This window comes from Hylobates moloch, unplaced genomic scaffold (assembly GCF_009828535.3).
Source record: "Hylobates moloch isolate HMO894 unplaced genomic scaffold, HMol_V3 SCAFFOLD_15, whole genome shotgun sequence".
Lineage (NCBI taxonomy): Eukaryota > Metazoa > Chordata > Mammalia > Primates > Hylobatidae > Hylobates > Hylobates moloch.
This window is the reverse complement of record NW_026652290.1, coordinates 63,102,032-63,123,976: the sequence shown is the minus strand read 5'-3', so window position 1 is coordinate 63,123,976 and position 21,945 is coordinate 63,102,032. Positions and strand designations below refer to the sequence as shown.

The window sequence follows — 21,945 nt, the reverse complement described above, 5'->3', positions numbered from 1 at the left end:
CCCCACCCCCAGCACCATAGGTAATCCGCCCTCCCTCCAGTGATTTGGGCAGAAATGGGCATTAGTTATTATAAGTTGAGATTCTAATTAATAATACTAATGTTGAAAAAATTACTCACCTGTTCCACATCCCCACATTCTAATCTATTAAAACAGGGATGATGCTCTTGGCTCTATTTAACATAATCACCATAAAATGCTTTTTTATTTTGCAAAATGGGATATATTCAGAAGATGGTATTGTGTCAAAAAGAAATAGAAGTAAGTGGACTAGCTCGGGACATTTCCTATAAACTGTTATTGTTGTATTTGCAAATTATGGAAGCTATTTTCTTTTAAAAACTATTTCAAATGTGTGCATTCAAATGAGTGTCAGGTACTTTGAATTAGTCAGGTTGTGAATTTCTGCATGTATTCATTCAGTCATCCTCCTATGCACCAGGCACTACAGTAGTTGCTACGGTACAGTAATTCGCAAGATGGTCGTAAGATGTAGCAGGGACTCCTCTTAGGGGCCTGCCATGCACTTTCTCCAAAGCAAGGAAATAAAGGAAAAGTTTTCGTTATTGCAGAGGAAATTCCAGGCACCTAGTCCTGAGAAGTAAATGAGCAACTTGATAAGCAAGAAGGTAATAGTAGCTTAAAACAATAGCCAAGAAAGTTCAAATTCCGGGATGTTTTGTTCCCTATAGAACCTAAAGATAACTCTTCTCCTCCCTGGCTGTCTGAGGGTAGGCCACCATCATGAATGACACGGTAACTATCCTAACTAGAAAGTTCATGACTACTTCAGAGGAAACAGATGCTCATTGATGTCCTTCATCCCAGGAAGGCAACAGTGCCTAAGACAGAAATTCGGGAAAAACTAGCCAGAATGTACAAGACCACACTGGAGGTCATCTTTGTATTTGGATTCAGAACTCATGCTGGTGGTGGCTTTGGCATGATTCATGATTCCTTTGATTATGTAAAGTAAAATGAACCCAAACATACCAAACATAGACTTGCAAGACATGGCCTGTACGAGAAGAAAAAGACCTCAAGAAAGCAACAAAAGGACTGCTAGAACAGAATAGAGAAAGTCAGGGGTACTGCAAAGGCCAATGTTGGTGCTGGCAAAAAGCCAAAGGAGTAAAGATACTGCAAGGATGTTATCTGCGGCCATTGAGGATTTTTCACAATAAGATTAATAAGGATGGGTGCAGTGGCTCATGCCTGTAATCCCAGCACTTTGGGAGGCCAAGGCGGGTGGATCACAAGGTCAGGAGTTCAAGATCAGCCTGGCCAACATGGTGAAACCCCACCTCTACTAAAAATATAAAAATTAGCTTGGCGTGGTGGCATGTGCCTGTAATTCCAGCTACTCGGGAAGCTGAGGCAGGAGAATGGCATGAACTTGGGACGTGGAGGTTGCAGTGAGCCGAGATCAGCCTGGGCACAGAGAAAGACTCTGTCTCGAAAAAATAAATAAATAAATAAAAAGAGGCTGGGCGTGGTGGCTCATGCCTGTAATCTCAATGTTACAGGAAAGGGGTTCCCATCCAGACCCCAAGAGAGTGTTCTTGGATCTTGCGCAAGAAAGAATTCAGGGCAAGTTCACAGCGCAAAGCAAAAGCAAGTTTAATAGGAAAGTAAAGGAATAAAAGAACGGCTACTCCATAGACAGAGCAGCTCCAACGGCTGCTGGTTGCCCATTTTTATGGTTATTTCTTAATAATATTCTAAACAAGGGGTGGATTATTCATGCCTCCCCTTTTTAGAGCATATAGGATAACTTCCTGACGTTGCCATGGCATTTGTAAACTGCAGTGAAGACGGCCAGAGGTTACTCTTGTGGCCATCTTGGTTTCGGTGGGTTTTAGCCGGCTTCTTTACCGCAAACTGTTTTATCAGCAAGGTCTTTATGACCTGTATCTTGTGCTGACCTTGTATCTCATCCTGTGACTTAGAGAATGCCTTAACCGTCTGGAAATACAGCCCAGTAGGTCTCAGCCTAATTTCTCCCAGCTCCTTTTCAAGATGGAGTTGCTCTGGTTTCACACACCTCTGACACCAGCATGTTGGGAGGTTGAGGTGGGCGGATCACCTGAGGTCAGGAGTTTGAGACCAGCCTGATCAACACGGTGAAACCCCGTCTCTACTAAAAATACAAAAATTAGCTGAGTGTGCTGGTGTGCACCTGTAATCCCAACTACGTGGGAGGCTGAGGCAGGAGAATTGTCTGAACCCGGGAGGTGGAGATTGCAGTGAACCAACATTGCAACACTGCACTCCAGCCTGGGCGACAGAGTGAGACTCTGCCGAAAGAAAGAAGAAAGAAAGAGAGAGAGAGGGAGAGAGAAAGAAAGAGAGAGAGAGAGAGGAAAGAAAGAAGAAAGAAAGAAAGGAGAAAGAAAGAAAAGAAAGAAAGAAAGAAAAAGAAAGAAAGAAAAAGAAAGAAAGAAAGAAAAAGAAAGAAAGAAGAAAGAAAGACGGAAGGAAGGAAAGAAGGAAGGAAGGGAGAGAGGGAGGGAGGGAGGGAGAGAAACTAAAGATAACCTCCTAACATAGATCCCTGAGTTGTTTTTCAGAAACATGGATGCCCAGCAAATGAATCCACTGGCACCTAGACCTCAGGTAAGGGGGAACTGAGGACTCAACTCTGACTGCCATTTTTTTTCTGAAGTTCTTTCTGAGGGGCCTGGAGGAAGTCACGCCCATGAGCCAGAGCTAATGTTCTTTTCACCTGACCCCAAATTTTTAGACAAATCTTTGCCATCGTAACCAATTGCAAATCAGAAAATCTTTGAATCTCTGACCTGTAACCTGCCCCATGCCCCACCACGCACTTTGAGATGTCCCGCCTTTTTAGGTCAAACCAGCATGTAGCCTCCATGTATTGATTTATGACCTTGCCTGTAATCTCTGCCTCTGCCTTTAAAAACTCTTGCCAAGGCGGTTGTATCACCTGAGGTCAGGAGTTCGAGACCAGCCTGGCCAACATGGCAAAACCCTGTCTCTACTAAAAATACAAAAATTAGCCGGGCTTGGTGGCGGGAGCCTGTAATCCCAACTACTAGGGAGGCTAAAGCAGGAGAATTGCTTGAACCTGGGAGACGGAGACTGCAGTGAGCCAAGATCGCGCCACTGCACTCCAGCCTGGGCAACAGACCAAGACTCCATCTCAAAAACTAAATAAATATAAAAACCCTTACTTGCAAGCCACTGGGGAGGTCAGGTCTTAAGTATGAGCTGCCTGATTCTTCTTGCTTAGTGCCCTGCAAAGATAAATACTGTTCTTTTTCCTATTGCAAACTGCAGAGTGAATGTCTGGCTTTACTGAGCCAGGTGAGCGGACCCCAGTTCAGTCCTGTACCAGGCACGGGTCCCCGCCCTCATGGAGCTGCAACTGCCAATGATCTGTTGCAGTGCCCAAAACAGACTTACCCAGAGGCAGGTTCTGGGCAACGCAAAAACACCAATCTCATTCTTTTATTGCTAGGTTGTTTTTTTTTTCCCTAAGCCAATACTATTAGTTTGGTTACATATCTTATTCACTAGGCTTGTTATCAAATTACTTACGTTACTTTTTTAAAATTAACCTGTTCTCAGCAAGGTATGGTGGCTAACACCTGTAAATCCAGCACTTTGGGAAGCCGAGGCGGGATGATCATTTGAACTCAGGAATTTAAGACCAGTCTGGGCAACATGGCAAAACTCTGTCACTACTAAAAATACAAAAATTAGCCGGGTGTGGTGGCACATGCCTGTAATTCCAGCGATTCAGGAGGCTGAGGCAGGAGAATCGCTTGAATCTGGGAGGTGGAGGTTGCAGTGAGCCGAGACTGCACTACTGCACTCAGGCCTGGGCGACAGAGCAAGATCCGTGATCCGTCTCGAAAAAAAAAGAAAGAAAGAAATTGTAATCTGGAAGGATGGTTAGAACCATTCTTTTGAGGGTGCCATCACTACTTAAAAACATGCATGTTGAAGTTCTGTTTAAAAACTCACATTATTTTTTAGTCCCAGGTTAAGAGTGTGGCATTACTTTACAATGAACCGCCTTCAGATATGGCAGTGATTGCCCTTGCCCCCTATTATTCTGTTGTTGTCATTGTGAGATATTCATTTTAAACACCTAGAGAAGGGAAAATTAATCATGCTTTAAAATCAGATAAAGCATTAATGGTTGTGAAATTTTAATACTAATTCTCAGTTTTTAGTTTTCACACAGATGAACCTTTCTTATTTAGAGATAAACCTAGGGAAAGATTTAATGAGTAACTGATATTAAAAAGTTGAAATCACATGTAAGCTCTAATTTTTTCACATGAAAGCAATTTTGCTTTCCACATCTTTTTTTTTTTTTTTTTTGAGACAGAGTCTCGCTCTGTTGCCCAGGCTGGAGTGCAGTGGCGCTCTCTCGGCTCACTGCAAGCTCCGCCTCTGGGGTTCACACCATTCTCCTGCCCCAGCCTCCTGAGTAGCTGGGACTACAGGTGCCCGCCACCATGCCCAGCTAATTTTTTGTATTTTTAGTAGAGATGGGGTTTCACCGTGTTAGCCAGGATGGTCTCGATCTCCTGATCTCATGATCCACCCGCCTCGGCCTCCCAAAGTGCTGGGATTACAGGCATGAGCCACCACACCCGGCTCCACATCTTTTTATTTGAAAGAATTGAGTCTCATATTTGTCAGATAAATTGCTGCCTAAATGATCTAAGATGATTTTCACATTCTTGTGTGGAAATCAAATTTTGCAAGGTTGTAGAATTAACTTAGAAGTGACAAAGGTGTGTTCTTTCTTTCAGGAGGGCTTGCTAATTGAAGTTGAAACATCAGATGTCCTGAAAGCACTCAAACTCATCAGGTAACAAAACCCTAGACAACGGAAATGAAGCAAAGCAAGTTAGTTCTTGAAATGAAACTCTGGAAATCCCAACTTGAGCAAATAAAGAGGCAGAAAAAAAAAAACTAGAAAAAGAAAAAATCACAAAATAAAAGGCACTTAGGAAGGGAATTTTTTGTTTAAGTATTTATTTAGTTTTTTCCATTATAAGCATTGCGTAGATTGTGCTATGGTTTTGAAATTGTAAAAATATGTCTGTTTGTTGTATGTCTCTTCTTTCAGTACTTGAAAATGTAAAAAAGAACATTTTCTTGCCTGTATCTTACATGTGCAGGATTACAAGCTCAGATGCTGACTGGGCTAGTCCCAAAAGAGGCTCTGCAAAGTGGGGAACCCCCCACTTTGCAGAGCCTCTTTTGGGACCCTGAAAGGGTTAGCTGCCTCTGTACTCCAGACTTTTTTTTTTTTTTTTTTGAGACAGGGTCTTGCCCTGTCACGCAGGCTGGAGTGCAGTGGCGTGAATCATGGCTTACTGCAACCTCCACCTCCGGGGCTCAAGCATTCCTCCCACCTCAGCCTCCTGAGTAGCTGGGACTACAGGCACATGCCACTACGCCTGGCTAATTTTTGTATTTTTGGTAGAGACATGGTCTCACTATGTTGTCCAGGCTGGTCTCAAACTCCAGGCCTCAAATAAACCTCCTGCCTTGGCCTCCCAAAGTTTTGGGATTCCAGATGTGAGCCACCGTGTCCAGCCAGACTCCATTTTTTACCCACAAATTGTGGGCCCAGTGCTGCTAGACATTTGGGTATTCCAGAAAACACTGTCCTGGTTTGGGGTCTCCCAAAAGCTGACCCTGAGACCAGGATTGGGTACAAGGATTTATTTGGGAGGTGATGGCAGGGAGCTCAGTGATGGGGTGAGGCAGTGACGTGGCCACCTGCTATCTGGCAATCTCTGAGGGGGCAGAGAGAGGAAATTGCCTTATCTTTTCAAAAGAAGTATTTTGAGGTTTCAGTTATTAACAGGAAATGTAGTTAAAGCTTCATAGTAACTGCTTACAGACAGTGGGAAAAATTATTGTTGTTATTATTATTATTATTATTATTATTATTATTATTATTATTTTGAGACGGAGTCTCACTCTCTTGCCCGGGCTGGAGTGCAGTGGCGTGATCTCAGCTCACTGCAACCTCCCCTCCCAGGTTCAAGCGATTCTTCTGCCTCAGCCTCCAGAGTAGCTGGGATTGCAGGCACCCGCCACCACACACAACTAATTTTTGTATTTTTAGTAGAGACGAGGTTTTGCCATGTTGGCCAGGCTGGTCTCAAATTCCTGACCTCAGGTGATCCACCCGCCTCAGCCTCCCAAAGTGCTGGGATTATAGGCATGGGCCATCTCACCCCACCTAGTGCTCTTCTTGAAACACTCTCTCCTTGGCCCCCCGGACACCACTGCTGGTGTCCTTCCCTGCTGCTTCTTCTCAGCCTCCTTTGCTGGACCCTCTTGCTCTCCCTGGCCCGTCAACACTGCAGTGGCCTGGGGCTCAGCCTTCTGACCTCTTCTTTCTACACACATTCCTTATATGCTCTTGTCCAAACGAGGACTGTCTTTGTTTACATATATTTCAATGACTCCCAAATTGAGTATCTCCAGTCCAGACCTCCCTTCTGAATTCCAGACTCGTAAATCCAACTGCCAGTTCAAAGTTTCCACTTGGGTTCCTCCAGGAAGCATCTCCGTTAGCATGTCTATGGCAGAGCTTTGATTACTACCCACCCCAGCTTAGTTTGGATTCCCCCAAAGGCAGACTCTGAGACGAGGAGATCCGTAGGGAATTTGGGGGTTGGGGGAGATGGGTAGGTTGTTTGTAAAGATGGCCTTAGCATTCTTTCCTTCTCGTATGACATTTCCTTTGCAATGTGACTTTGACTTCCCTGCCATCAAGAAGTGGAATTTGTCTCTTCACCTTTTGAATCTGGCCTAGCACCTGAGCCCTGCTTTGATGAAAAGAATGCAGTAGGAGCAGCACTGTGGACCCCATGAAGCTTCTCAGTGTCCATTTTCGTCCCTTTGGAACACTGCCCAAGACTGCCACGTGAAGAATCCCAGTCTAGCCTGGTGGAGGAGGAGAGGGTATTGGGACTACATGAGCCAACCCATCTGAGGCCTTTTAAATCAGCCAGCTGACAGCTAGCATCTACCATCTACCATTGGAGGGCATCTTAAACCTGCCAGCCCCAGTCAAGCCAGCATATTATTGTAGCCACTGAGTGAGCCCAGGCAAGACCAGCAGAACATTTGTCGCCCAGTTGAGTGCAGCCCAAATTGTTGACCCACAGAATCATGAGCAAAAATAATGGCCGTTGTAAACCCCTACATTTTGGGGGTGGCTTATTATGCAGCAGAAACTAAATTATACAGGAGGTTATCCCAGGAAGCACAAGTGAGGAAATAAGAGAAGTAAGACAGAGAAAGGAGGAGAGTTAATAAGGGGTACTCTAAGGAGCAGGTTATTACTGTGGGCAATTGAAGCTAAATCCTGCTGGATACCCTCTGAAGAGTCCTGTAGAAGGCATCTCAGAACAGTCTCTCCACAGAAAGAGAAACCAGATTACTCACCCAATAATTCCTTACCCTACACCTCACTGGCCAATTGTTCCCTGGGGGATTTAGGTCCTCAGCACTTCCTTTTTTTTTTTTTTTTTTTTTTTGAGATGGAGTCTCACTCTTGTTATCCAGGCTGGAGTGCAATGGTGTGATCTCGGCCCACGGCAACCTCTGCCTTCTGGGTTCAAGCAATTCTCCTGCCTCAGCTTCCTGAGTAGCTGGGATTACAGGCATGCATCACCACTCCTGGCTAATTTTTTGTATTTTTAGTAAAGAGGGGGTTTCTCCATGTTGGTCAGGCTTGTCTCGAACTCCTGACCTCAGGTGATCTGCCTGCCTTGGCTTCCCAAAGTGCTGGGATTACAGGCATGAGCCACCGCGCCTGCCCTGGTCCCCAGCACTTCTGATCTGCTGTGCAGCCAAGCTGAACAAGGTCCCTGGCAAATGGAGAGATCTTGCAGGCAGGGAAGTAGAGGAATGAGGGTGAACTTGAGGTGGAAGCCATCAGTATTTATGGGAACTATCCACCCTGGCTGCAGGTAAACTCACAGGTAGGCCAGGAGGATGCAGGACAGGACATCACAGCATCTGCTAACTTCCCAAACCCATTTCTTCCCCAATTCAGTAAGTGGCAACACCATCCTCCAATTGCTCCCCACAGAAACTTCATCCTTGGATGCATTAATTTCTTCCACACTCCACATTCAAATCCTTTTAGTGTTACCTTTGAAACATATCCAGAATCCAAATATTTCTACCTCCTCCACTACAACTCTGGTCCAAGCCACCAGCAACTCTCACTTGGATTATTGGATTATTGCAACCACCTATTTATTATTTTTTTATGAGACAGAGTCTTGCTCTGTCATCCAGACTGGAGTGCAATGATGAGAGCATGGCTCACTGTAGCCTCAACTTCCTAGGCTCAAGCAATCCTCCCACCTCAGCTTCCCAAGTAGCTGGGACTACAGGTATGCGCCACCGCACCTCGCTAATTTTTTAATTTTTTTTTTTTTTTTTAGATGGAGTCTCACTCTGTCGCCCAGGCTGGAACACAGTGGTACAATCTCAGCTCACTGCAACCTCTGTCTCCCACGTTCAAGCGATTCTCCTGTCTCAGCCTCCCAGGTAGCTGCGACTACAGGCATGCTCCACCACGCCCTGCTAATTTTCGTATTTTTAGTAGAGACTGGTTTTGCCATGTTGGCCAGGTTGGTCTCGAACTCCTGACCTCAAGTGATCTGCCTAACTCGACCTCCCAAAGTGCTGGGATTACAGGCATGAACCACCGCGCCTGGCCTAAATTTTTTTTTTGTAGAAATGTGGTCTCACTATGTTGCCCAGGCTAGTCTTGAACTCTTGGGCTCAAGCAATCCTCCTGCCTCAACCTCCCAAAGTGCTGGGATTACAGGCGTGAGCCACTGTGTCTAGTCCAGAGTGACCATTTAAAACCCAAGTCCCTCCTCAGTTTTCAACCCTCCCAAAGCTCCCTATCTCACCCAGAATAAAATGCAAAATCTTTACTGTGTCCTAGAAGGCCCCATAGAATCTGCTGTTTTTCTGACTTCACATTTTGCAACTCTCTCCATGTCTCACTGCCCTGGCCTCCCTGGTTTCCCTGTAATTCAAAACCCCAGGCCCAGGGTACTTGCTGTTCCTCTATCTAAGATGCCTCCCCCAGTTATCCACAGAATACAGCCCTAACTTCCTTCTAGCCTTGACTCGAATGTCCGCTTATTAGAGAGGCCTTCCTGACTCTAACCAGGCAAACTCTCCCCCAGTTACTCTTCACCCCTGTACCTTGCTTTATTTTTCTTTATTAAACAACTGACATTATTTTTATACTGCTTATCTCCAATCCTCCCCCAACTGGAATGTAAGTTTTATGAGAATAGGGGCTCTCTTTTTTGTTTGCTGATGTATTCTCAGTACCTAGATGAAGTTTTTGTTAATTTAATGAATTAGTATGTATTGTGGGACAGTCTGATGATTTTATATGGATTATTTATAAGTTAGTGCTCTGGTTAAAATAAAATAATTAAAAGCCTCCAATAAAACATTCCATACTTTAGTCCAGGCGTGGTGGCTCACGCCTGTAATCCCAGCACTTTGGGAGGCCAAGGCAGATCACCTGAGGTCAGGAGTTCGAGACCAGCCTGGCCATTATGGTGAAATCCCATCTCCACTAAAAATACAAAAATCAGCTGAGCACGGTGGTGGGCGCCTGCAATCTCAGCTACTCAGGAGGCTAAAGCAGGAGAATCACTTGAATCTGGGAGGCAGAGGTTGCAGTGAGCCAAGATTGTGCCATTACACTCTACCCTGGACAAAAAGAGCGAGCCTCTGTCTCAAAACAAACAAACAAAAAAACAAAAACAAAAACAAAACAACAACAACAAACATTCCATACTTTAAAGAAGAATACTGGCCGGGTGCGGTGGCTCACGCCTGTAATCCCAGCACTTTGGGAGGCTGAGGCAGGTGGATCACGAGGTCAAGAGATCGAGACCATCCTGGCTAATATGGTGAAACCCCATCTGTACTAAAAATTAAAAAAATTAGCCAGGCATGGTGGCGGGCGCCACCAGCTACTCAGGAGGCTGAGGCAGGAGAATGGCGTGAACCCAGGAGGCGGAGCTTGCAGTGAGCCAAGATCACGCCACTGTACTCCAGCCTGGGCAACAGAGCAAGACTCCGTCTCAAAAAAAAAAAAAAAAAAAAGAGTGCTTAAGTGTAAATTTGGTAGGGAATAGTCTTGTGTTATGTTCTTATGAAGATTAAAGTAACAATACCAGAAAAAAGTTATTCTAGGCAATGGCTCATGCCTGTAATCCCAGCATTTTGGGAGGCTGAGGATCACTTGAGCCCAGTAGTTCAAGACCAGCCTGTGCAACATAGAGAGACCTCATCTCTACTAGTAATTTTAAAAATTAGCCAGATGTGGCCAGGCCGCGGTGGGTAGATCACAAGGCCAGGAGTTCAAGACCAGCCTGGGCAACATAGAGAGACCTCATCTCTACTAGTAATTTTAAAAATTAGCCAGATGTGGCCAGGCCAAGGTCAGGAGCTCAAGACCAGCCTGGCCAATATGGTGACACTTCGTCTCTACTAAAAAAAAATACACTAGCCAGGCATGGTGATGCACGCCTGTAATACCAGCTACTTGGGAGGCTGAGGCAGAATAATTGCTTGAACCCAGGAGGCAGAGGTTGCAGCGAGCTGAGATCATGACACTGCACTCCAGCCTGGGTGACACAGCAAGACTCTACCTCAAAAAAAAAAAAAAAAATGAGCCAGATGTGGTGGTGTGCACCTGTGGTCCCAGCTGTTTGGGAGGTTGAGGTGGAAGGATCACTTGAACCCAGGAGGGTGAGGCTGCAGTCAGCTGCGACTGTGCTACTGCATTCCAGCCTGCGTGACAGAGCAAGACCCTGTCTCAAAAAAAAAAAAAAAAAAGAAAAGAAAAAAGTCACTCTGATAGCTGTATTGTTGAGATGTTTGCTGAAACAGTGTGCTTGATTATTATGGATTTATGTATTGGTCATTCACTCAAAAACATGGATTAAGCCCATCCTATACACTGGGCTCTGGGCCAGTCCTGGGGATAGAAAGTTGAAAGATAAAATCTGGCCTTCAGGGATACAACATCACAACAATTGTGACCGAACCCTGAGGAGTTCTGAGCTAGCAGTGTGTATGAGGTGCCAGGCAGTCAGGGCTGCCACTCTCAGAGTGAGGTTAGAAATGCCAGAAAGATGCATCCTGGAGGCAGCAATGGGAGAGAAAATGCAGAAGCCCCTCAGACTCAGTCAGGGGGCAAAGGGGAGCTCCACTCAGACAAGGGGCATGAGGTTTGTGGGTAGCTGGAGTGTCACCTACCAGTGAGAAAATTATTGCCTCAGAAATGGATTGGAATTCTGTATGTAAATCCTGTTCATCCAGAACTTATCCCCATTTTCTCTGAGTTCCTAGGTTCCTGACAGTTTGCTCTTTGAACTTTTTTGCTTATTAGTTTTGTTAGATCTTTTAACTGCTTTCTGCTCACTCCTGAACTACAGAATGCGTTGATCATAGATATTGTCACAGCATTGAAATGCTTGCTGTAACATGAATTGAAATGCAGTAGTGGTAATACTGTTATACAGTTATGCTCAGACAACTGTTAGCACAATTGTAATCTGTATCTCTGCTTCTCTTCCTTTCCTCTACTCGAGAGGAGTTTGAGACAAGCCAGGGCAACGTGACAAAACTCCGTCTCTACAAAAAATACAAAAATTAGCCAGGCTTGATGATGTGCAGCTATAATCCCAGCTACTTGGGAGACTGAGGTGAGAGGATCGCTTGAGCCTAGGAGGTCGAGGCTGCAGTGAGCCATGATTGCACCACTGCACTCCAGCCTGGGCAGCAGGGCAAGACAGGAAGAAATAAATGCATGTTTGTTCAATATGCATGATCAGGACCCCCTTCATGAATATTCACAGCTCCTCCTACAACCTGTTGAATGTGTATACTTGGCCAACTTCAGTATAAATCCCTTGCCAACCTCTTCTCCTTCAAAGAGTTTGCTTTTAGTTTTTCAGCCAGAGGCGAAATCCTCTTCTTAAGAAATAAAGTTCTCCTTTCCAGGGCTGCCACTCTCAGAGTGAGGTTAGAGATGCCGGAATTTCTCGTGATTTTTTAGCTGACAGTCTCTATCACTGTGAAGAGTGAGTGATCAGCTCCGTTTGTCCAAATCAGTCACTATCTGTGGGTGTGCAGCTATTCCTTGATGCCTAGGGGTCCACAAAGAAGGAGTTGTTCCCATCAGATGACTAGGAGCAGCCCTGGGTCAATTCTTTTATATAGACCTTAAGTCCACACAGCTTCCATACAATCAAGATTTTTCCTCCTCTAGGGATACTCATGGGATTAACAAATTATAGCTATAAATTACTGTTCTCTAGTAAGTCACAGCATTATCTGGGAGGACCTTTTTCAGAGATATTCCATATAATTACAAAGTTAGGTAGAAAACCTTTGTCCAAATGCCATACCAGCATGCTGTATGACGGTGTGCTTGGAGAGCAGGAAAGAACCTGTTCGTTGAATCAGCCTCAAGGGAGGGGACAACTCATGACTAATGTCCTGATGGCCAATTGTGTTGCCCCAGGAAAGTGCGTACAAAGGGTCAGAAGCCTCTCCAACCTGAGCAAAGTGTCTGCTGTTTACTAGCAAAATCCTCTGTGTCCACCCTGAAAGATGTGTCTTTTTTTTTTTTTTTTGAGATGGAGTCTCGTTCTGTCACCCAGGCTGGAGTGCAGTGGCGCGGTCTCAGCTCACTGCAACCTCACCTCCCAGGTTAAAGCGATTCTCCTGCCTCAGCTTCCCAAGTAACTGTGATTACAGGCATGTGCTACCATACCCAGATAGTTTTTGTATTTTTAGTAGAGACTGGGTTTCACCAGGTTGGCCAGGCTGGTCTTGAATTCCTGACCTCAAGTGATCCCGCACCTCGTCCTCCCAAAGTGCTGGGATTACAGACGTGAGCCACCACACCTGGCCTCTCTCCCTGTGTTTTGTCCCTCCTTCTCCACTGTCTACCTCCTTTTACCCAAAGCAAACCAATCCTCCCAACAAAAGTAATTGAAAGCCTATCCCCTTTTTTCTGTGTCTTGCGAATTTTTCATCCTTAGGCTTCTATGGAAAATCAATGTCTTTTCTTGAGCCCTAAACCAGTTACTGCTGACTCTGCAGAGAGGCTTCCTAAACTCAAGTCTTGCTTGCTTGCCCCACAATCCCCACCCCCTGAAAGGAGGTAAGCTTGGATCTTTGGGCGGCAGTGAGACCTCCATTGACGTTGGCTTTCTCCCATAGCATAAACTCAAACACACCTCCACACTGAGGATGCATTTCTTCTGAAACTCCACATCTGAGCTACGCATAGAAGTCTTACTTCTGTGAACACACTTTTTTCACTTTATTACCTTACATTCACCCTCCCACTGCCTGGGTCACATTAGCTCTCTGACCTTGACTGACAACAAAGGCATCCCTTCATCCCTTGCCCAAATCTACAAGTATCATCTTGACACTGGGGGCAATGGTGGTTTGGGGAGTTTGGGCTTATTCTCTCTCTACCCTGCCCTACTATAAACTGAGGGCTTTTTGTTTGTTGTTTTTTTTTTTTTTTAATTGAGACAGGGTCTCGCTCTGTCGCCCAGGCTGGAGTGTGGTGGTGCAATCTCTGCTCACTGCAGCCTCAACCTCCTGGGTTCAAGCAATCCTCCGCCTCAGTCTCCTGAGTAGCTGGGACCACAGACACACACCACTAGGTGTGGCTAATTTTTGTTTTTTTTTTGTAGAGACAGCGGCGGGGGTGGGGGTGGCTCGCTGTGTTGCCCAGGCTGGTCTCGAACTCCTGGATGTGATCTTCCCACTTCAGCCTCCCGAAGTGCTAGGATTGCAGGTGTGAGCCACGGCGCCGGCCTGTGTGTACTTTAACTTGGAGCAAATGACCCTTCATTCTCTGCCCTACTTGCCTCGGCAATCACATTCCTACAGTCACTCTTCACTCTAGCCACACTGGCTGCATCGGCCAGAGACGAAGCAGGGAAGGCAGCTGGGAGTCAGCCGCAGGGGCCCCAAGCAGGCATTTTCCAAGTGGGGTCACACACCCGGGGCGGGAGGGGAGCAACATGCCCCACTTGCTGCAGAAAGAAACTGCAATTCAAAACTGAAATAGGTAGAACATTTATACTAACTTTATCTAAAAAAGAAATAAAGCTTTACCAAGATTTAATATGTGGTTTGTCACTGGCTGCTCACATGATCCAGTCTCAGTCGGATGGCAGACGGCCAAGTGCCACGCGGGGACAGGGCCCTTCGCTTTCTTTGCATGGAATTTGGCCATGCCCCTCAGGTTGTGTGTGCCCTGTGAGTCGCTTCACAGATCATATTAGCAGCTTTCCAAAACCAATCCTGACAAAATAGACAAGCGGCTTTAAAAGAAAATCCTGCAGAGAAACCTCAGACTGAAGATAATACTATTAACACAGCACAAGGAAACAAGAAAACGCAAGAATGCTTCTCTGTACCTGGTACAAGCTCTTAATCAGCCATATTAGGAGGGAAAACAATGGTGATCTAACCAATTCTTACTTTGGACTAAGCCAACAAATTCAAAATTATCAAGAAGATTATTGAAATAAGGATTTACATTCACTATAATTAACAACAAACCTCACCATATGTGAATACTGGATCCTGAGCACGGAGCCTGGTGGAGTCTCTTTTTCGCATGACAGACATTCAAGCCCAGCATTGAGATACACTCAGCTTAGGACAAATCCTTCAAGTTGCTTCATCACAAAGTGTTAAACCAACATTTTCAAAAACAAAGAAACATAGGCCAGGTGCAGTGGCTCATGCCTGTAATCCCAACACTTTGGGAGGCCAAGGCAGGAGGATGGTTTGAGTTCAGGAGTCCAAGACCAGCCTGGGCAACATAGTGAGACCCTGTCTCTACAAAAAAAATTAAAAATTAGCAGGTGCAGTGGCTTGCAGGAGTGGTCCCAGCTACTCAGCAGGCTGAGGTGGGAGGATCGCTTGAACCCAGGAGGTTGAGACTGCAGTGATTCTACACTGTACTCCAGCCTGCGTGACAAAGCAAGACCCTGTCTGGAACAAACAACGAAACCAAAACCAAACCAAAACAAGAAGCATATATGTTTCCCAGACCTAGAAACAATGACACCTAATAGCAATGAGCATACCTAACATTCAGATCCTTTTTTTTTTTTTTTTTTTGAGTTGGAGTCTCTGTTGCCCAGGCTGGAGTGCAGTGGTGCAATCTCGGCTCACTGCTTCCGCCTCCTGGGTTCAAGCATTTCTCCTGCCTCAGCCTATTGAGTAGCTGGGATTACAGGTGCCCACCACCACGCCCGGCTAATTTTTGTATTTTCAGTAGAGATGGGGTCTCACCTTGTTGGCCAGGCTGGTCTCAAACTCCTGGCCTCCAGTGATCCACCCGCCTTGGCCTCCCAAAGTGTTGGGATTACAGGTGTGAGCCACCGTCCCCAGCTGGATCCTAATTTCTGAACACCATTTTCCATTAAAAGGCTTCAGGGTCTGTCAAATAAATGGCCAATGCCAGGGCTGGGGCAGAGAAAGTACAAGATGATCCTTGGATTTCTTCTTGTTCCAGAAAGTAAGAAAGTGCACAAAGACTGAGGGAAAGATGTAAATAAAACACACAAACCAGCTTGTAGGGGCTCCCACTGGCCAAATTTAGGACAATTTGAGCATAATTTAAAAATTTTAATGATGGTAACACATTATAACACATTGCATAAATGAAGAATTTGTGCATCATGGTGATACCTCACATAAAAGAGACTGGGAAGCTCTTCTTTACAGAGACTATCAGCTAATATAGAACACTTAATAGAACTAGAAAATGACCATTTTGCAACCCCCAGCATAATAACTTATTCAGGTGAAGACCATCAAGGAATACTAAAACTGTTAGGTAAAATGTGTTGGGGAACAGGATGTTCACACCGTGTCAAGTATCCTCCTGACACTACCAGGTTATTTAAGCATCAAGGGATACAAGTGCCTTTACAATGGAGAGAACTGATGGATAGCCCTTTAACCAACTGATCAAATTTACTATCAATAATAATGCAACAAAGTGACATTCTGTGCCTCCCCACTTAATGTCATACAAAGTACACATATTAGTTAGGTAGTATTCCTGCCCACAATGTTTAACCAGAATCCAATCAAAGCAAACAATTAGAGAAATCTAAATTATATGCCAGGCTACAGATGACTGGCCTTGACTCTTACAAAGTAACAATGAAATGAAAGACAAAAAAGGCAGAGAGCTGTCTAGACAAAATAGACTAAAGAGATATCAAAACTAAATGTACCCACCAACTTGGGAAGCTGAGGTGGGTGGATCAGTTGATTCCTGGAGTTCAAGACCAGCCTGGGCAACATGGCAAAACCTGTCTCTGCAAAAAGTACAAAAATTAGCCAGGCATGGTGGTGGCGCATGCCTGTAGTCCCAGCTACTCAGGAGGCTGAGGAAGGAGGATCACTGAGCCCAGGAGGCGGAGGTTACAGTGAGCCACGATCCTGCTGCTACACTCCAGCCTGGGTGACAGAGTGAGACTCTGTCTCAAAACAAAAAAACCAAGAAAACAAAATCTCATTCAAGTCTGGTAGAAAGAGAAGTTCTGAAAGTGTGGTGATGAGCAAGGAATAACAAAAAACAATTAATTGTACATTAATGTCATTGACATTATCTTCAGTGGACTGTTCTATATTAGTGAACATTTTTTTAAAATGCACTGACTTTGTCAGGCTTCCTCCTATCCTATTTTGATTCCTGTTTTTGTTTCCCATGAAGTGTTACAGTTCCTCAACCACACACTCTCTTGGCATGGTTTTCAGGAACATAACTTTTAGGGTTAGCAAAAGGATGCTGTGGGTTTTTTTCATCCGTCTGAGCATTATTATAGTGCAACAAGATAACTTATTTTCATAATGAAGTATACCATCTTCTTTTTATTAGCATTCAAGATGAATGAATATCGTTATTTTTTTGAGAAAGGCTCCTTTATGATTTCTTTCTATTATACAATGTTAATGTCTTGTTTTGCATTTTTTCCTCATAGAGGATATTTTTTGTCTTGGAAAAAGTGAGCATTCTTCTAAGAGAAGTAAATGATGGACCTCACTGTACATCACAGACACATGTAGCTGGTGGAAATTCAGAAATGCTACTTCACACAGTATATTTAATGATGGGTTGGGTATACCTCTTAAATTAGGAATTGTGTTCTGCTGCATTTAATAGAAACCCACTTTCTGCCCGTGGCTGCCACCAGGAAGCATCATTAAAATCTCTCTTCCCACTGCTGTCATGTCTAAGTCAGTCTCCTAAAGAGCCAAGCAGCTGTGGCAGCTCTTCACTGGAGGGCTGAGTTTTGAAACGACTGATAAGAGGCTGAGGAGCCATTCTAAGCAATGGGGAACGCTCACAGGCTGTGTGGTCATGAGAGATCCCAACACCATGCACTTCAGGGACTTTGGGTTTGTCACCTATGCCACTGTGGAGGAGGTGGATGCAGCCATGAATGCAAGGCCACACAAGGTGGATGGGAGAGCTGTGGAACCAAAGAGGGCTGTCTCAAGAGAAGGTTCTCATAGACCAGGTGCTACTCAGCCGTGAAAAAGTTATTTGTTGGTGGCATTAAAGAAGACACTGAAAAACATCACCTAAGAGACAGTAGGATAAATGTGAACACTGCTAGATAACTGGTATTAAGGGGTTATTCTTTTTTGTATTATTCTTTTTTGTATCTGTGATGATGGTATTAGAGCTGTGTAACAAGGGAAAGTTTTTATCATTTAAAGATCTATACTGAAATATTTATACATTAAATATGTCTGTGATTTGCTTTGAAACAACTAGGGACTAGAGAGTGGGAATATAGAAGAAATAAACTTAATTGTGAGTTGATAATTCTTGACATTAGGTGATGGGCACATCTAGAAGATATAACTACAAAATACCTTCCTACAAAGCTAAAGCCTCATTTATATTTTTCTTTAACATATATAAGTGTTGAAAAGGAAGAAACAAAAAAAATGAAGTCTCTCTTCCATCACCTACTCCCAGGCTCTTAGAGGCAAACTCTATTAACATTTTTATTTTCTGGTATATCTTTTCAGAGTTAGATATAAGCATGCATTTTATGCCTTGACTTTTTCTTTTCTTTTTTTTTTTTCTTAGACAGAGTCTTGCTCTGTTGCCCAGGCTGTAGTGCAGTCGCACAATCTCGGCTCACTGCAACCTCGGCCTCCCGGGTTCAAGTGATTCTCCTGCCTCAGCCTCCAGAGTAGCTGGGACTACAGGCGCCTGCCACCATGCCTGGCTAATTTTTGTACTTTTAGTAGAGATGGGGTTTCACCATATTGGCCAGGCTGGTCTCAAACTCCTGACCTTGTGATCCGCCTGCCTCAGCCTCCCAAAGTGCTGGGATTACAGGCGTGAGCCACTGCACCCACCTATGCCTTGACTTTTAATAGTTATACACCAATTTTTTTCTTCTCAATTTTTTATCTCTTTCTCTTATTGACATTTATAACTTGCCAAAGACCACAGTCTTAGTTGTTACAAAAATGAAAAAATAATTAGAGTAAGTAGATATCTAAATATTAGTATATCTGCTTTCTTAACTTGAAAATTTTACAATCCATAGTTTTATTTTTCATTTATTCAATCTGTAAAATAGAATCTGAGTATCTTTTTTTCTTTTTTCTTTTTTTTTGAGACAGGATCTCACTCTGTTGCCCAGGCTGGTCTTGAACTCCTGGACTCAAGTGATTTTCCCATCTCAGCCTTCCAAAGTGCTGAGATTACAGGTGTAGGCCACTGCATCTGGTCAGAAATCTGGTCAGAATATTGGATTTTTTTTTTTTTTTTTTTTTAGTCAGAGTCTTGCTCTGTTGCCCAGGCTGGAGTGCAGTGGCATGATCTCAGCTCACTGGAACCTCTGCTGCTCAGGTTCAAGTGATTCTCCTGTCTCAGCCTCCTGGGTAGCTGGGATTACAGGTGCCCACCACCATACCCCGTTAATTTTTGTATTTTTGTAGAGACAGGGTTTTGCCATGTTAGTCAGGCTGGTCTCAAACTCCTGGCCTCAAGTAATCCGCCTGCCTCAGTGCTGGGATTACAAGTGTGAGCCACCGTGCCTGGCAGAATATTAGAATTTTTAAGTAAAAATTTAAAAACACACTACATACTGTGACCCTGATTATTATTTCCTCCCTTAAAAACAAACAAAGTTGCTATACTATAAAGGTTATTCCTGGCCAGGTACAGTGGCTCGCGCCTGTAATCCTAACACTTTGATAAACCAAGGCAGAAGGATCACTTGAGTCCAGGAGTTTGAGACCAGCCTGGGCAACATAGCGAGACACTGTCTCTAAATTAAATTTAAAATTAAATTAAAAATCTTAAAAAGTTATTCCTATAACTTTTCTAAAAATATAGGTAAGTTAGTAAACCACAGCCACATCAGGACTACATATAAGTGACAAGAAATGAGACTATCTAAAGAATTTAGGACAAAGTAATAACTTTGACACTATAATATTATAGTCTAAATATTGTCAAAGTGACAAAAACTTCATTTCACAATAACTTGCTCCCTTCTAAACAACCACTAAAACACACATATACACATATGTGATAGTTGAGAAGGGCATACATTTTTCTTTGAAGCAATGAGGTAATTTTTATAAAGTTATTTTTTACTTTTTTTTGAAATGGGATTTTCACTCTTATTGCCCAGGCTGGAGTGCAGTGGCACAATCTCGGCTCACTGCAACCTCTGCCTCCCAGGTTCAAGCGACTCTCCTTCCTCAGCCTCCCAAGTGGCTGGGATTATAGGCACATGCCACCACACTTGGCTAATTTTTTTTGCATTTTAAGTAGAGACGGGGTTTCACCATGTTGGCCAGGCTGGTCTCAAACTCCTGACCTCAGGTGATCCGCCTGCCTCAGCCTCCCAAAGTTCTGGGATTACAGGCATGAGCCGCTGCACCCGGCCTGAAGTTAATGATTTTGTATTGCCTAGGTCCAAATGTTGAAATCTTTGCTATTCTCAAGTGACTAGAATTAACTTGAGAAATACTAAGAGAAAAATACCAGATATCCTTAAAGGCATGCTTATTTGTTTTATTATGTAGACTAACTCAAAAGAGTAAAAGAATAATTGCGGTGGCTCACGCCTGTAATCCCAGCACTTTGGGAGGCCGAGGCAGGTGGATCACGAGGTAAGGAGTTCAAGACCAGCCTGGCCAAGATGGTGAAATCCCGTCTCTACTAAAACTACAAAAATTAGCCAGGCGCTGTGGCAGGCACCTGTAATTCCAGCTACTCGGGAGGTGGAGGCAGAAGAATCGCTTGGACCTGGGCGGCAGGGGTTGCAGTGAGCCGAGATCCACCACTGCACTCCAGACTAGGCGACAGAGTGAGACTCTGTCTCAAAAAAAAAAAAAAAAAAAAAAAATTGCTAAATTTTCCACCATATATGTATTTTATTTTTGAGTCAGGGTCTCACTTTGTTACCTAGGTTGGAGTGGTGTGATCAGGGCTCACTGCAGCCTCAACCACCTGGGCTCAACCAATCCTTCCACCTTAGCTTCCCGAGTATCTGGGACTACTCGGTGCATGACACCCCGCCTGGCTAGCTTTTGTATTTTTTGTAGAGACAGGGTTTCACCATGTTGCCCAGGCTGATCTTGAACTCCTGACCTCAAGTGAGCCGCCTTCCTCTGCCTCCGAAAGTACTGAGATTAGAGGCATGAGCCACCACATCCAGACTTCCATCATATTTATAGATACATAAATACGTGTGTGTTCGTGTATGTGTAAAATAACTTAATCCTCCAATAAGTCCCCAGGCCATTTTTTCTGCGGAAATAAGTATGAAGTCATAGGGTACCCAGTAATATTACGAAAGAAAAAAAGAGCATAACCTTTTTCTTGATGTTAGGTTACTCTTGCATAAAGGAAAATCCCATAAGTAAAAAGAATTCTGGAGCCAATTCAGATGATACAAATGTAAAAAATTTTCAGTTACCTAACACCTCAAAACATGTTTGATTTAACCAATTGATTTCTGACCATCACTGTGTAATGTGACCTGCTAAAGTAATCTTTCAGCTATCCATTTGATGGCTTTTTTTTTTTTTTTTTTGAGATGGAGTCTCACTCTGTCGCCCAGGCTGGAATGCAGTGGTGCCATCTAGGCTCACTGCAAGCTCCGCCTCCTGGGTTCACGCCATTCTCATGCCTCAGCCTCCCAAGTAGCTGGGACTACAGGTGCCCGCCACCAAGCGCGGCGAATTTTTTGTATTTTTAGTAGAGACGGGGTTTCACTGTGTTAGCCAGGATGGTCTTGATCTCCTGACATCGTGATCTGCCCGCCTCGGCCTCCCAAAGTGAACAGTGATATGCATAGAATGATTTGAAACTGTCAGTGTCTCTCTCTCTTTTTTTAACTTTGGTTCTGTGTTTACCAGATCCTGTCTAACAAAGTTTGGTTTGTGTTTAACTTTGGTTCTGTGTTTACAGATCCTGTCTAACAAAGTGCTTCAAAAGTTATTTCTAACCAAATAATATTTAAATCACAGTGCATCTCATTTAAGTACAAGTATTTTAAGTTAATAGTTTCCTCAGGAATATTCTGTCTTCTGACACCATCATTTGAATATCACAGTTTGCAAAGAACTTTCCATATATGATTTCATCCAGTCCTTCCTACAGCCACTCAAGATAGGTACTATTCCCATTTTTTTAAAGGTAAGAAAACGAGATTGATCCTGAAGCCAAGTGTTTCGAGACCAAAGCCCACACTCTCCTCATGAAATCGAGAAGGGACAGGCTGTGGAGTGAATCCTTGAAAGCAAGTAATGTTTTAAGTACTATTACAATATGTAGATTGT

The 21,945-nt window shown here is 44.0% G+C and overlaps 1 protein-coding gene, 1 long non-coding RNA gene and 1 pseudogene across 6 annotated transcripts in view; 2 read left to right on the top strand and 1 right to left on the bottom strand.

The window, feature by feature from the left end:
* The first annotated feature begins 562 nt into the window (after positions 1 to 562).
* LOC131381328 (small ribosomal subunit protein eS24-like) lies at positions 563 to 2,356 on the top strand (annotated as a pseudogene).
* Positions 2,357 to 2,527: 171 nt separating this feature from the next.
* Positions 2,528 to 21,891, top strand: LOC116483385 (uncharacterized). Of its 2 annotated transcripts, none has more exons than XR_004252267.2 (3): positions 2,528 to 2,616; positions 4,791 to 4,849; positions 21,803 to 21,891. It is a non-coding gene; the product is annotated as an uncharacterized LOC116483385 (long non-coding RNA). The 2 variants fall into 2 exon arrangements; XR_004252266.2 differs by lacking the exon at positions 21,803 to 21,891 and adding an exon at positions 6,779 to 7,473.
* The window catches only part of FAM161A (FAM161 centrosomal protein A), a 42,717-nt gene continuing 31,714 nt past the window's right edge, over positions 10,943 to 21,945 (bottom strand). For 2 of the 4 annotated variants that reach the window (XM_058428586.1, XM_058428587.1), the window contains one exon: positions 10,943 to 14,397. In XM_058428586.1, the coding sequence (XP_058284569.1) occupies positions 14,335 to 14,397 (63 nt within the window). In that variant the 3' untranslated portion in view covers positions 10,943 to 14,334. Of the gene's footprint in view, positions 14,398 to 16,356; positions 16,437 to 21,945 lie in introns of all 4 variants that reach the window. The other 2 variants (XR_009209981.1, XM_058428584.1) reach the window with 2 other exon arrangements.